The sequence below is a fragment of a genome, unplaced genomic scaffold (assembly GCF_019419815.1).
Source record: "Pyrus x bretschneideri cultivar Hongxiangsu unplaced genomic scaffold, Pyrus_bretschneideri_v1 Contig3, whole genome shotgun sequence".
In the NCBI taxonomy this organism is placed as follows: Eukaryota; Viridiplantae; Streptophyta; class Magnoliopsida; order Rosales; family Rosaceae; genus Pyrus; species Pyrus x bretschneideri.
Genome location: NW_025999612.1, coordinates 11,778,697 through 11,794,579, shown reverse-complemented (window position 1 = coordinate 11,794,579; position 15,883 = coordinate 11,778,697). Strand labels below are relative to the sequence as shown.

The following is a 15,883-nucleotide window of genomic DNA, read 5'->3' as shown; positions in this document are numbered from 1 at the left end:
TATTACATTATGGCTTCTGTCGCTCTTTATGCTGATCAAGAACAAGATCGGGAAAAAAGTTTCCAAGAAATTTTCTCAGCCCTCCCTAAAGATAAAGGCTGGGGAGCTGAGCACTACTACCAATACGAAAACTTCTGGTACGTCCAGGTTTTTCTTGAAGGTGTGACTTGGACACAACCGAATTTTAGGCTAGGGACACTGACATTTTCCTTGCCACCTTTCCGAAGTCTGGTACAACATGGGTGAAGGCCCTCATGATTGCCATAAAAACCGGAAAGACTACGATTATCGTCACATCCATTGCTCACAGAGAACCCTCATGATAGTGTGCCCTACATGGATTTGCTTGTTCACCGAGACAATCCAATTGAGTATCTCGACTCTATGGCCTCACCTAGATTGCTTGCAACCCACATTCCCACACATTGTTGCCAAACTCTACTTTGGATTCACATACACGGATTGTGTGCGTTGCAAGGAACCCGAAAGATGTTCTCATTTCTTTTTGGGCATTTTCCGAAAAAGTAAGGTCGAATAGAAATGGACTACTTCCTCTCTCTCTCTCTCTGGAAGAAGGATGTGAGTTGTTTTGCAAAGGGTTTGCACTTGCAGGCCTGTTTTGGGATCATGTGTTGGGGTACTGGGAAGCAAGGATGGTAAAGAAGTTGTGCAAGAATTGTTAGACAAATAAGGAATATGGTTGGAGTCATTGTGTAATTGTATATAATATTATTCACTATTGGAACTACTAGCCGTCCTACAGCCGTCCTACCTTGTCCTACCTACACACTAGCCGTCCTACAGCCGTCAAGCCGTCCTACAGCCGTCCTACCTTGTCCTACCTATACACTAGCCGTCCTACAGCCGTCAAGTCGTCCTACAGCCGTCCTACATTGTCCTACCTACACACTAGGACGGCTACCTTGTCCTACCTACACACTTGTATCATGTATATATATCCTTGTAATCTTGTAGAGAAAGATAATGAGAAAAAAAGCATTATATTCCATTTTTCCCACATTCACGTATCAATAACAAATATATTTTTTAACCTACATACCTTTTTCTACATGGTATACAGAGCAGGTTTATAACCCTAGCCCTAATTTTTTTTTTTCGGCAGCTTTCTCTGCCGTTCCCATGGCTGACTCTTCTTCTTCCGATGGTGTTTTTTCCCTTCATCATTCCGACGACCCTGATGCTCACGCGGCTTGGTGTCGTTGCAATGACATGATTCTCTCTTGGCTTCTGCATTCCTTGGAACCTGACCTTCAAGAATCTGTGCTTTTTTCCACCTCTGTCCAAGCTGTATGGGATGATCTTCGCGAACGCTTCTCTCAGAGTAATGCTCCACGCATCTTCCAACTCAACTGGGAACTTGCTACAATTTCTCAAGGTTCTTCTTCTATCTCCGCCTATTTTACTCGCCTGAAAGCTTTCTGGGATGAGCTTGCTTCTTATAATGATGGCTGCACGTGCTCTTGCAACGCCAAGCATGACCGTCAACAACTCATGCAATTTTTAATGGGCCTCAACGAATCCTTTGCTGTTGTTCGTGACCAGATTCTTTTAATGAATCCCCTTCCCACTGTTCGTCAGGCCTGTTCCTCGGTGTCTCAAGCTGAAAAACAACGCTCCTTGGGCGTCCTCCGCTCTGTCGATCAACCTGCTGCCATGGCTGTTCGTGGCCTGTCCCGTCCCTCCTCTGCTCGTCCTCCCCTCCAATGCACCTACTGCAATTTTGATTATCATACCCGAGACACCTGCCATAAACTTCATGGCTATCCCGTTGGCCATCCCCTCCATGGCCAACCGTGGCGACCACCGCGCCGTGCCACTGCTTCCAGTTCTTCCCGCAGCCATGCACCTTCCAGTCCTCCCCGGCAGCCACGGTTTTCTGCTTCCCGGCCCCATAATTTCACCCAGGCCCATCACGTGCAAGGCACCCAAGCCCCCGCCTCCTTTTCTACTCCAGCGACCCACCAAGTGCACGGGGCCCAGCCCACTTTGCATGACTTGCAGCTTGCCATGCCTGACTTCTCTGCCGAGCAGCACTCCCGTGTTCTAGCTGCTCTACGTGACACCACCACCCTTCCTTAGGCCAATGCCGTGCTCACTACTGATTTTGCCCAAGGTTTGTTACCTGTCACCTCTCGTCATGGTCAATGGATTCTTGACAGTGGTGCTACGGATCATATTACTTCTTCCGCCTCATGTTTGGTTAATCGTTCTCCTTCACATTTGCCGCCTGTTTCTTTGCCTAGTGGTGCTTCCGCTCCCATTACTTTTACCGGCACTCTTCCTTTAAATTCATCAGTTACTTTGAAGGATGTTTTATGTGTCCCTAATTTCCGAGTGGACCTTTTATCGGTTGGTAAACTTACAGATGGATTATCGTGTTCCATAACCTTCTTTCCTTCTTGGTGTGTTTTGCAGGACTTGGTTTCGAAGGCGATGATTGGTGTGGGTAAACGACGTGGCGATCTGTATTACCTTGTGGCCCTTACCTCTTCTCTCCCCACCCGTCAACCTCTCTGCAACATCATTACCATCCCCTCCTCCCTCTGGCATAGGCGTCTTGGTCACCCCTCCTCCACTCGTTTGCAAGCTTTAGCATCTAGCTCTCTTAATTGTACTTTTGACTCTAGTCATATTTGTGATGTTTGTCCGTTGGCAAAACAAACTCGTCAACCTTTTCTTTTGAGTTCAATTTCATCAACTTTCCCTTTTGCTTTAATTCATTGTGATATTTGGGGCCCGAATCGTCAATCTTCTCTTTCTGGTGCTCATTATTTCTTAACCATTGTGGATGATTTTTCTCGCTTTACGTGGGTCTTCCTCATGAAACATAAATCCGACACTCAACAATTAATTAAGGATTTTTTTGCTTATGTCACTACCCATTTCCGCACTACCATCCAATGCATTCGTACTAACAATGGTGGTGAATTTTTATCTCTTCGTAGTTTTTTCTCTGATCATGGGGTGCTTTTACAAACTTCTTGTGTTTATACCCCCCAACAAAATGGCGTTGTTGAAAGAAAACATCGTCATCTTCTTGAAACCGCTCGCGCCCTTCGTTTTCAATCCCATCTTCCTATCAAGTTTTGGGGGGAATGTGTTCTTACCGCTACTTATCTCATCAATCGTCTCCCTACCCGTCTTCTCCATCATAAATCCCCATTTGAGGTTCTCTTTTCGAAAACCCCATCTTATGACCACTTCCGCGTCTTTGGTTGTCTGGCATATGCCACCTCTGTCACTCCCACCACCAAATTTTCCCCTCAGGCTCATCGTTGCATTTTTCTCGGTTATCCTCATGGACAAAAGGCCTATACCCTTTACGATCTTGACAATCACCGCATTTTCACTAGTCGAGACGTCATTTTTCACGAAACTACTTTCCCTTATGCCGTTTCTCACCCTCCTATCCCATCCTCTTCGCCTACCCTACCCATCCCACCCCCTCTGGACTTTACATATAACCCACCCCTTCCTGCCCCGACGCCTCACCCTCCTCCACCTTCCTCCCCTTCCACGCCTCCCACAGATTCCCTTGCTGCCCCATTACCCGTTCCTCCCCATGCCCCTTTACCCACGGACATCCCTACCCCCCCCCCCCCCACTACCTACCAATCCTCCCCATCCCCGCACCTCTTCCCGTGGCCATAAACCTCCATCCTATTTAAAAGACTACGTTTGCTCACAGGTGATTCTGCCATCCCACCCATCTTCGACTTCGCAACCCGGTTCTACATAAGGTACGCGATATCCACTTTGTAATTTTCTCTCTTATCACCGTTACTCTCCCAGGCATTTTTCTTACATTAACTCTGTCAGTCGGACTGTGGAGCCTTCCTCCTTTGCCGAGACTGCCACTGACCCCAATTGGCAACGTGCTATGACTGAGGAGCTTCAAGCTTTACATGCTAATGGTACTTGGACTTTAACTTCCTTGCCCCCTGGCAAAATTCCCATTGGTTGTAAGTGGGTGTACAAACTCAAGCACAATTCCGACGGCTCTATTGACCGCTACAAAGCTCGTTTGGTTGCTAAAGGCTTCACTCAGGCTGAAGATATTGATTATCATGACATTTTTTCTCCTACTGCTAAGATGATTACGGTGCGTTGTCTTCTTGCTCTTGCTGCTAGTCAGTCTTGGTCTCTTCATCAGCTTGATGTTAATAATGCTTTCTTACATGGTGACTTACATGAAGAAATCTATATGTCTCCTCCTCCTGGTCTTCGGCGACAGGGGGAGAATCTTGTGTGTCGCCTTCATAAGTCACTTTATGGTCTTAAGCAGGCTTCTCGCCAATGGTTTGCCAAATTCACTAGTGCCATCATTTCTGCCGGTTTTCAACAATCCAAAGCTGACTATTCATTGTTCACTAAAAAGTCTGGTATTTCTTTCACAGCTTTGCTCATTTATGTGGATGATATTGTGATTACAGGCAATGATGCTAGTGCCATTAATTCTCTGAAGTCTTTTCTCCGTGATCATTTTCGGATAAAAGACCTTGGTGATTTAAAATATTTTTTGGGTATTGAGGTTTCTCGTTCCAAACAAGGGATTTATATTTCTCAACGCAAGTATGCATTAGAGATTCTCAAGGACTATGGTTTTTTGGGAGCACGACCCATTGCTTTTCCTATGGATGACACAAAATTATCTGATAAAGGAGAACTTCTCAAGGATCCTGAAAAGTATTGACGATTAGTAGGTCGGTTAATATATCTCACTATCACTCGGCCGGATATCACCTATTCTGTGCATGTTCTAAGCCGTTTTATGCACGAGCCAAGGATATCTCATATGAATGCTGCGCTTCGTATTGTTCGTTATTTGAAGGCTACTCCAGGTCAAGGTTTATTATTTCGTTTTGACAACCAGACCAAGTTAACTGCATTTTGTGATTCTGATTGGGCAGGTTGCCCTATCACTCGCCGTTCAACTACTGGGTATTGTGTATTCTTGGGCGGTTCTTTGATTTCTTGGCGGACGAAACGACAGAAAACCGTTTCGCTCTCTTCAGCAGAGGCGGAATATAAGGCCATGGCAGGTGCTTGTTGCGAGATAGTTTGGCTTCGTTTTTTGTTGAAGGATTTGAACATTCCTTTGGATGGTCCTTCCATTTTATTTTGTGATAATCAACCAGCGTTACATATAGCTGCCAATCCTGTTTTTCATGAACGAACTCGTCACATTGAGATGGATTGTCACTTTATACGAGATAAGATTGTAGATGGCACAATAGAGACCAAGCATGTGGGTACGGCACAACAGTTGGCAGACTTGTTTACCAAACCTCTTGGGAAAGAAAAGTTTTCGGGTATGTTACGCAAGTTGGGAGTTCTTGACATCCACTCTCCAACTTGAGGGGGAGTGTTAGACAAATAAGGAATATGGTTGGAGTCCTTGTGTAATTGTATATAATATTATTCACTATTGGAACTACTAGCCGTCCTATAGCGGTCAAGCCGTCCTACAGCCGTCCTACCTTGTCCTACCTACACACTAGCCGTCCTACAGCCGTCAAGCCGTCCTACAGCCGTCCTACTTTGTCCTACCTACACACTAGCCGTCCTACAGCCGTCAAGTCGTCCTACAGCCGTCCTACCTTGTCCTACCTACACACTAGGACGGCTACCTTGTCCTACCTACACACTTGTATCATGTATATATATCCTTGTAATCTTGTAGAGAAAGATAATGAGAAAAAAAGCATTCTCTTCCATTTTTTCCACATTCACGTATCAATAACAAATATATTTTTTAGCCTACATACCTTTTTCTACAAGAATTAATAAAGTTTTGCAGTTTTGAGAACTGGAGCAGTTTGGAGGTGAACAAAAGTGGGACGTATCAGTGGGGCGGAAAACCGATAAAAAATTCGGCCACGATGTCTTCTTTAGAGGAGGGAAGACTGGAGATTCACAGAATCACCTAACGTCTGAGATGCTCGAGCATCTTGACAAAATTACTGAGCAAAAGTTTGGGGCATCCTGTTTGAAGTTTTACAAACTTGACGAGTAAGGGTAACATGTTTTGCCCCTAAATTTTCACCCGATTGAGATTTATTTGTTTATTTTTCTTTTTCCAGCCAATTTGAGCTACAAAACTTATTGAGTAATGGTTGTTGAGCTAATGCGTCTTTTTATCAATTGATATTCAAAATATCCGAAACCGAGCTTATAACTTAAAGTGATTAAATCATTCATACTTGCATTCGAAGTTATGTGCGAAGAAATAAATTCGCACTAATTATACCTCAATCACAGTTCAGACTGTTCAGTTCAAAATCAATTGTTAAGAAACTGACTCAAGGAAATGTTAATTAATGACTATATTGAAACGTTTGCAAATCAATATATTACAACATAAACTCAAATCAAAATTAAAATACCAATTGAAGACACAAACAAACGACTGTGATAGCTATCAATACATGTCTGTTGCAGTTGAAAACGGTACATTAGAAATTATAGCCATGCAGTTACTACGCACCCTACCTTAATTATATATAGCCACGTAGTTCTTACCAGTTCTTCACCTCTTCTTCTCCTTTCCTCGGAATATAGTACAAATGGCTCCAGGTGATCGAGAAGTAGAGGAAAACAAGATGATTGTCCCCGAAAATTTAGAAGAAATGCTATCAACTCTCCCGAAAGAAAAAAGCTGGGGAGCTGGTGGGTGTTTCTACAAATACCAAGGGTTTTGGTATTCCAGCGTTTGGCTTTTAGGTACCATTTGGGCACAACAATGCTTCAAGGCTAGAGAGACTGACTTTCTCTTGGCATCGTCTCCAAAGTCGGGCACAACCTGGATGAAGGCCCTCATGATTGCTATCGTAAACCGAAAGCACCATGGATCACTGTCATCATCATCTCATCCGCTGCTCATCAAAAATCCACATAACTGCGTACCCTTCTTAGAAGTACGCGACCAAGAGCACATGATTGGATCCAATCCGATCACGTACCTAGACTCTCTTCCTGCAGCATCACCTAGGTTGCTTTCAACCCACATTCCATACTCATCGTTACCAAAATCCGTTTTGGCCGGTCGGATTGTGTACATTGCTAGGAACCCTAAAGATGTTTTTGTTTCCTTCTGGAAATTTTCGGAGCAGTTTGCGTCAAAAAATAACCAAAAACTTCAAGAGTCACCAAGTATTTCTATGGAAGAGGCATTTGAGTTGTTTTGCAATGGGGTTTCAACTAATGGCCCCTTCTGGGATCATGTTTTAGGGTACTGGAAAGCGAGCACGGAACGCCCTGATGAGGTGCTGTTTGTGAAGTACGAGGACATGAAGAGGGACACAATGCACCATGTGAAGAAGCTGGCTGAGTTCATGGGGCATCCTTTTTCGTCGGAGGAAGAGAGGGAAGGTGTGCTGCAAGAAGTGATAGAGTTGTGCAGTTTTGAGAATTTGAGTAACTTGGAGGTGAACAAAAGTGGGACATTCCAAGTCCATGTGGCGTCCCAAACCGGGCAAAATCAGTTACAGGTGGACAACAGTGCCTTCTTCCGGCGAGGTGAGGTCGGAGACTCCAAGAACCATCTGACACCTGAGATGCTCGAGCGTCTTGACAAAATCACACAAGAAAAGTTGGGCACTTTTGGTTTGGAACTTTAGAATCAATCTGCTTATCTACCTTTATAACCAGCAAATAACTCAAGCCGTTAGAAAGATTAGCCATTCAGGTAGCTGCTATTGGTATTAATAACGTTGTAGTGGTTCTTCCCTGTTTAATGTATCGTTTTTTTTAAGGTCTAGTATTTTTAGTAATAAGTAATATTTTGCCTAATTCTCTTGATATGTAATTTTTAATCATATCATGCAGTGGTACGAAAAATGAATGACTGAAATTAAAAATAAAGATTTAACAACTATAGAAATCAAATTGAGGCTTAAAATATCCGTAACACTTCGAATTTTGAAGCCACACAATTTTATCATACATGTATTGTAAATCCAGATAGACAATTTGAAATTACTCCATGTGCATGAGCTTGAAATTATACATAATTATTGCATATCGAAAGTAAATTAATAAATGCTCCAACACAAAGTTAATAATATAATGCATTGTTGAGAGGCACATGTAAGACTGTGACTAGGTGATTTTTTATGAGTATGCACTCAGTGTCGACATATATTTGATTGTATGATTTGTTCAATAGCTTAAACTAAGTGATGATTAAGAACTGTTGAATCAAACCCAACGATTAAATATTGTTGACACTAAGTGCTTGTACGTAGGCACAATTGAAACACATACATTTATTAATTAATTGCTATTTGATGCCAAATAATTAGAAATTAGCTTAGCTAAGCAGTGCCGAATGTCAAACGAGAACCATTCAACTTGTCACTTATGATCTGATGTAGACGCTTTCCCATCTCATCTGTGAAATAGTTCTTCCAATCGCCAACCTCTCCCTTATTAAAACTATGCTTGGATAGCTGAACTCTCCTTCTCTTAGTATAAAGTCTATCATTGTACTAAAAAAAAAGAAACATGCTGAGGAAGCTGTTGCTTAGGCCTGCTGGTTTTATTAACTTCCAAACTGCTCAAATTTCAAAGCTTTACAATTTGGTGCACCACCCCTTTGCTCTCTTCCTCCGCCGCGTAAGGTTGGCCGAGGAACTCAGCCAATCTCGTCACATTAACAATGGGATCCTTTATCATTTCCTCATATTTCAAGAACAATATTTTGTCGGGAAATTCCGATCTTGCTTTCCAGTAGCCTAACACATGATCCCAAAAGGGTCCAACGTCGGAAACTCCTCGACAGAAAAGCTCAAACGCTTCTTCTAGCGAGAGGGGTTCAAGTTCCTGAGGCCTCAATTTGTTCATGTACCTCCACTTGGAAATAAGAACATCTTTCCGGTTGCGGCAAGTGTACATCAGGATGCAGCACATAAAGTTTACAGGTTTTGGAAGCCTTCTATATGGTGGAGGAATATCCATGGCACTATATAAACTTCCTTATTGGATTGAGAGATACCATTTTAATGCCTGAAATTAAATATACTTGCAATGACCCCATAGGCTACACTGCCTTATCCACCAATTGTGAAAATATATTTTCATCATGCGAATTGAAACTGTTCCTCTTCTTAATCATCATTGAAAGATTATCTCTACAACAGCTTATTTGAACTGAAGATTGTTTAGTCATATATACGTACTAAATAAATAGAATTCATCATGATATATGTTACTTGGTTCCAACTCTCAATTTTTTCGAATCTCCCATTCTGTAAGGCTGGAAATGAGAGATTTGGAATAAGCTAGACGATGAGCAAACTATAACTAATTAGAATCAAACTCATCAAACCTAACAACTTCAACTTACGAGTGGCGGCAAATGATTAGTTAATTAACAATATTTAACAGAATTCATTTCTTCCTTTCTCAAGTCATTGTAGAAGGAAAAGAATAATAAAAATAATAATAATAATAATCAACTCCACAAAGACAACCAGATGTTGCAGTTTATGTCAATAAACGAACTGCTAAAAAATTGGTTCAGTTGCATAATATAACTTAAATGAGGCTGAAAGATTATTACAAACACCTGCTAAGGAACAAATAATTCTACAGCTTGCAGAGAGGGGGAAAAAGAAAACCCCATCTCAGGCAAAAGTCAATTTAGCTCTCACAACTCTTCAGCTGGTACATGTAAACTTTCTAAATGTATAAGAAACAATGCTCTTTTCCTTTCAGGGAACTATGATGCAGAAAAGAAAAGAAAAAATTATAACTGTCTGGTAAACTTTACTTCAAAATTTTGTACTCCTGACTACAATAACGGGAACCATATTTTCCGGCATTGAGAAGCAGCACATTCTAGCTTGTGACACAATCTTGGAGGTATGGGTGGCTTTGATTTACATACCGCTCCCAGAGAGGCTTATACCTGCCAATGGCCAACTTCAGCCACGGCTTCATGAACCCATTAAAGTGAACCACTGCCGCACTCTCAATCAATCGGTTGTCAATGTTCAGATCATACCCCAGTCCTAATACATGCCATCTCCTATCAAGCGGCTCTGTCAGACCGTAAAACGTTAGAAGGCCAGGCGGAAGAGTGCCCAGCCTCCAAAGTGTCCCATTGGCATTCTGCTCCTGCCAGTAATGATACCGTGCAGTTACATTTGCTTTCTTCCAAGCAATTAAATCAAAGACATTCATACCGAAGGCCCACCCACATGCCTGTGGATCAAACTTGGCGCTGATGATTGGGTTTGAGAAATTCAGATACTTGTAATAACGATGAAATGCTTCAAGACAAGTTTCCACTGCTCCATTCACATTGCCATGCAAATCCAACGAGAAAAGTGGGGTCAGATCCTTCTGGACAACAACATCATCATCAAGAAAAACTACCTTCTCCAGCTGCGGATAGATCTCTGGAATGTAGAATCGAAGGTGATTGAGCAAAGATAGATACTTAGGGCTCCGCAGCTTTGGCACAACATTCATATCTTGATATCCACCAAAATAAAAGTCTCGCGAATCTGCATCAAGGAGCTGTTTCATGATAGGAGAATAAGAAGCATTAAACCAAGAAAATTCCTCAACATTCTGCACTTCTATTGTGGACCCTTTGAAATCATTACTTTGGAACCACGCCTGCATTGTCCCATAGTTGATCCCATTTGTGACAATGTGGAAGACCAGCTGTTTTGGATGGTCAGCATTGGAGACAGTGGAGTTGACAACCACAGAGGTGGCAACCACATTGTCTGAAAATATGCAGAAATGGTAGGTATTGTTGTCCACCAGTATGGGAGAATTCCTCTTCTCATCTGCAAGTCGTTGCAGAGATGGCTTTTTAAGCCAATCAGCTGTCAGCTTAACATTTAGGCAATGGAGGCTTTTGGGTAATGCTTCAGCAGCTAGTTGCCCGAATACTGTGCTTTGAACTGTTGCGGCATTTGCACGCTCTTCAAGGGCTTGGATATGGGATTTCATTGTCATTATTGTGGTTGCAATGTCATAATGTGCATCTTCGGCTCTGAATATCAGGTATGATAGGCTTTTAATTATTGGCTCTGCTTCCTCTAGTGTCACAGGCTCCCCCCTCATGGCAGCTGTTGACAGCAAAAGCTGGCAACTTCGGATCTTTGAACTAAGCTCCCAAGCAAGATGAAGGTTATTGTGTTCTTTGGCAATAATAACATAAGCTTTGGCAAGTGTCATTTGCTCAGCTAGCTGCCTGGAAAACGATCTAGCACTCAATATTTCTTCAGTAAAATTTAAACTCTCATGAGCAACCTGCTCAAGTCTCGTATTTCTCTCCTGCAGAAGGGCAGTCTCATTCAAGTAAGGCACTGAACAAAATGACAAGCCACATCACAAAGTAACAAAAGTCAATTCACATCGACCTAAGAGGAAATACACTTTTTTAAAGATCCAATTACATACTAAGAGAAGGGAGATCTAAGAAAAGCAAAAATGTCTACTTTGCCAACCAGGATAATAAAATTCACAACCTCATTTCCAATTCCAACACTAAAGCAAAAACGTCTACTTTTCTAACCAGGATAACAATATTCAGAACCTCGCTTCCAATTCCTACAGTACAAATCAAACAAAAGATAGTGCATAAATATGACCTACAAAGCATGAAAATATTGCTAACCATAATTGCTGGCTCAATGTGAAAAATGATGAACAGATTATTCATCATATGTTATCAAAAACACACAAATTCCGACAATTTCCTCTTGAGACCATCCAAATTTTGACATTATCTGTCAAATTACTTCTATGAGTACAGGGTCAAGGTTCAGCTGCATATAACACACAGTGTTATATTGTTAATTCAAGTTAGCTTATGACTAGAACTTTCTCAAATTTAAGAAGATGTGAAAAAAGATGGAGGGAATGAAGTATTGTTTAATGACCAACTAAATTTTGTTATCACGAAGGGGAGAATAGCATGGAATGTTTCTGATTCTCATGCCTCACCACAGGCTCAAACACATCAGAGTAATTGAGAGCTAATTGTACAGTATTTTATGATTTAGGACTTGCATTAATTAGAACACAAACACATAATGAATTAGGAATATCAGACCATTGTCTTACGAAAATTCCAAATGCATTGGAAACAGTCAATACGTTCATTAGAAGGGGAACTGAAAGTATATGAATTATGAAGTGCAGAACTTTATAAATGAGGGGCAAAAGTTTCATGTATACTTATAACAATAGGATAACGCATTTCGATGCATATAGCTGTATTTCCACAAATTTGGCTTAGATAAATCATGTGTTTAGAGAGGAAATAAAAAACTTCACATAGCAAAACTAATCATTCGAGAACTCATGAAAAAATTACCGACACATAGATTTCAGGACAAAAAAGTCCAAGAACAATTCGCCTAAGGTGTTTAAGAGCAACACATTGCACAATTCCAATAAGTTCATCTATGGCCTAGTCAAAAGGATCTCCTAGGACAGGACACACAACCATGTGTGATTGTTGAGAAGACAGTATTGTGGAATCATGAAAATCCAGTGACATTCACTTCTTATTGTGCTCTCTCTGTTGCACGTTACAATTGTACAAATAGATTAAACCAATGTCAAATGGTCAATTAGAAGTTCTATCCTCCGAAGGATATAATTTGGCAGGAATTTAAATGTGGGAAACAGTTCGATCTCTAAGTGAAGTAGCACATGGAAGACTTTTCCAATGAGATTCATAAGGTCCTACAAAAGCAACGATAACTACAAACAAACAAATAACAATTCAGTTGACAAAATAAAAACGATAAAAAAAGATGTTTATCAAATAATCCCAAGCCAAATAACGACAATATACATCTGGGTTTGGGTGAACAAAGTGTGTGCTTACCAATCTACTTTATCCACCCCATCGTAAGATTTAAATTGTGTAATGTATTAAGGCCTCAGCCCAAACGAACCACCAGAAAAGGCACACAGGCCAAACTCCAAAATGAAAGCAAGGACTGATCATAGAGGAACAGTCAAGAGATGCAAAAGGAAAAAACAGAAAAATGAGAAGGGAGAACCAGTACAAAAATTCCCCAATGATCAAAATCACACTGTTCGGGGCATGGAAGGCCATCCTGTGGTAAGATATGAACAAGGGATGTTGGGGGTCTATCAATCCATGCCCCGGCACACAACTTCCGTCTAGCAATCGGCGCCAAGCAACTGGCAGCCTGTTTTACTCCTCGTAGAAACCACAACCACTTAGATAATCTACCACCCAACAACAGGAACGGTAAATTAACCCCAACATTGAACTAGTGAGAACGGAAACTCTATTGAACTAGTGAGAATGGAAACTCTATTGAACTCCTAGCATGGACGTTTGTTGTCTGCAATCCGTATATAATCTCTAGCTTGAGAATGGAACTGCTAACTATAAAAATAATCCAGACTTGAAATCAGAAACATAATATTAACAGTAACAGCCAGAAATCAAAAGATCATATCATAACAAAGCGACAATTGATTCAGCCGGAATTGCTACCGCTACAGGACTGTTGAGTTCCTTCCTAAATGCCAGCAACTAGAGATCCACTCACAAAAGGATTATATACACCCTGACTGCATATATCAACACTCCAACCCAACAGAATGTCTAACCAAACAAGAAAAAAACCCAATTTTTGCATTTCGATACTTCATCCGAAATTTCGCCATCGAACAACCTCAAATAGATTTAAACAACAGAGTTCAAGCATACCAAATTTCCATCCACCAACACCAAATTAAAATGTTACTTAAACACGCAGTTTATCTAATCAAGATCAAAGACACACACGCAGAAGCAGCAATGGGAGAGCTGAGCAATCATACCAGCAGGGGTTGTTCGACCCGATGTTCATGCTGGTTATGGTTCACAACTAACAAAACCAGGCCTGCAACGGAGAAGATCCCAAAAAGCGCCCAGATCCAATTCGAAAACCTCCGTCGAACCGGGCGCCGATACTCGGCCGCCCGCCTCCGCATCTTTGACTAATTTCCTCCACAATTCACCACCAAATCACGAATCCGCACCGACACATGTCCCAGATTCGATCAACGAACCACCGCAAACCGCCCTCCAGGCATATCAGCTCGGTTTTTGCTCACTTGGGCATCCGCCAAATGCCGTCTTCAACCCAAAAAATGGATCAAAACGCAACCTTTACGCAGAAATCACACCTTCGAATCAGTTTTTTCCTCCCACTCTTTGGCGGGCAGCTTCGAATCAATCGAAAATTTGAAGAGATGGGCAAGAACAATCAGAGTGTTTAGCTCTTGGGTGAGGGAGCAAAGAGTGATCGAGTTTATGATCTGTCGTCGGCACTGTGTGTGTGGGGGTTTCGGCAAATGCGGAGGATATTAACCAGACAAGAGATTGCAGATGTTGTGTCAAGTTTTTGGGGAGGGAAAATAAAACAGTCACAAAGTCCGCCGCATCAGACCATGTGATTTTTTCCTATAAATTCCCAAATAAGAAGGTTGCTATCATATTAATCTACCATTTTTGCTGATATTAATTTCCATAAATTTTGCCATGCAATTATGCAAATCTACCAATGGTTATGAATTAATGAACAATATATATGATTTGATAGCGGTTTAATTTGTTAACTTCATTTGGTGTTCTGAGATCTATACAGTGATTAAGTGATACAATCAACTCAAAGGCATTATACTCTCTGTCTCAATATATGATTTGAAAATTTGTTCTCATATAATCTCTGTGTAATTTTGCGCTTCTCGATGAATTCGAACGAATGCTTGAAGTTTTCACATTGGTTTGCAATTAATGACGTTTTATTGTAATATTTTTATATTTAATTTGCAATGACCTTTTATAGGCCAAGTGAGAGTACGGTGGTATTGATCTTTGTCCTTGTAATACAGAAAAAAGTTACGAGTTCGAACTTTTTATTCACATTGATTGTTCACATTGTTAAGAAACTAATAGGTTGATACAAATATGTTACGGGTTTCTTTAAAAGTGTTTTTGCAATGATTTTAAGCACTTTTTAGACAATCTTTTTGGCTGGTTAATGCTTTCATAATATTTAAGATCCAATTTTACTGATTTAGAAGTCACTATAAGAAAAGTAGCAAAACTATCCTAATTAGTAATTATTTTGGTAATTGTTGCCAGGTGATAATGACGTTGAAAATGAGAAAATTGTGCCAAAAAGTAGATAATAGGTACACATCAATGGTGACTAATACACTCTCAAGCCAACAAGGTTTTCTACTACTTGTGATGGTCAGGAGGGGAACGTTTACTGTACATAGTAGCGGATCTAGGATTTCAACCTTAGTGGGTCCCAATGTTAAATACAAATTTTTTAGATACAAACAGAGCATGAAGAGCGCAAAAAAAAAAAAAAAAAAATCAATTTATTCATTGAGACATTTCATTGAACATTTGGTGAGCTTGTTGCACACATGTCAACATATATTAGCATATGCCGAGACAATCTAATGAGTGATAGAGAGAGAATTTTGTGAGTGCTGTCAATGCATCTGTCGAGATATGCCTAGTATGCATTACATGAAACATTTAGTATGCAAAAAAAAAAAAAAAGACTCGAACCAACATTAGGAAGCTCCTTGGAAGACCTTCATATGTATATTTTATGGACTAGGGTGGTCCTGGTACCATTTTGGTCCCTATTTCCATCCGTCCTAATCGTACAAAACTTTACCCTTGTTTTAAAAAGATGTTTCCACAACTCAAACTTGTGATTTGATTACAAAGGAGCAAATAGGATAGTTGAATATATATTTGAATTTTTTGTTACAATTTTCTCATTGGCAACATTACTGTTACCCCAGCAACAACTACCAAAATATTTATTAATTATGATAGTTG

The 15,883-nt window shown here is 40.8% G+C and overlaps 2 protein-coding genes and 2 pseudogenes across 2 annotated transcripts; 2 read left to right on the top strand and 2 right to left on the bottom strand.

Annotated features, from left to right (window-relative positions):
• Positions 1-4: 4 nt before the first annotated feature.
• Positions 5-6,182, top strand: LOC125479722 (annotated as a pseudogene).
• Positions 6,183-6,587: 405 nt separating this feature from the next.
• On the top strand, positions 6,588-7,640 carry LOC103939630 (flavonol 4'-sulfotransferase-like). The gene has a single exon (XM_009349735.3). The coding sequence runs from the start codon at positions 6,588-6,590 to the stop codon at positions 7,638-7,640; it is 1,053 nt and encodes a 350-aa protein (XP_009348010.3).
• A 565-nt stretch (positions 7,641-8,205) lies between these two features.
• Positions 8,206-8,979, bottom strand: LOC125479721 (annotated as a pseudogene).
• A 507-nt stretch (positions 8,980-9,486) lies between these two features.
• LOC103938003 (hexosyltransferase GAUT11) lies at positions 9,487-14,548 on the bottom strand. The gene is made up of 2 exons (XM_009347997.3): positions 13,855-14,548; positions 9,487-11,316 (listed from the first exon to the last, which is right to left on the bottom strand). Exons 1-2 carry the CDS (start codon positions 14,005-14,007, stop codon positions 9,862-9,864), a joined length of 1,608 nt encoding a protein of 535 aa, XP_009346272.2. The 5' UTR covers positions 14,008-14,548; the 3' UTR covers positions 9,487-9,861.
• Between the last annotated feature and the right edge of the window lie 1,335 nt (positions 14,549-15,883).

What these genes read in the sequence shown, in the direction of transcription:
- LOC103939630 (XM_009349735.3), top strand. Translation starts at nt 6,588, where the DNA reads ATGGCTCCAGGTGATCGAGAAGTAGAGGAAAACAAGATGATTGTCCCC.
- LOC103938003 (XM_009347997.3), bottom strand. Translation starts at nt 14,007, where the DNA reads ATGCGGAGGCGGGCGGCCGAGTATCGGCGCCCGGTTCGACGGAGGTTT. An exon ending in GGGTCGAACAACCCCTGCTG is followed by an intron (nt 11,317 to 13,854) that starts GTATGATTGCTC and finishes GCCCTTCTGCAG; the next exon opens with GAGAGAAATACGAGACTTGA.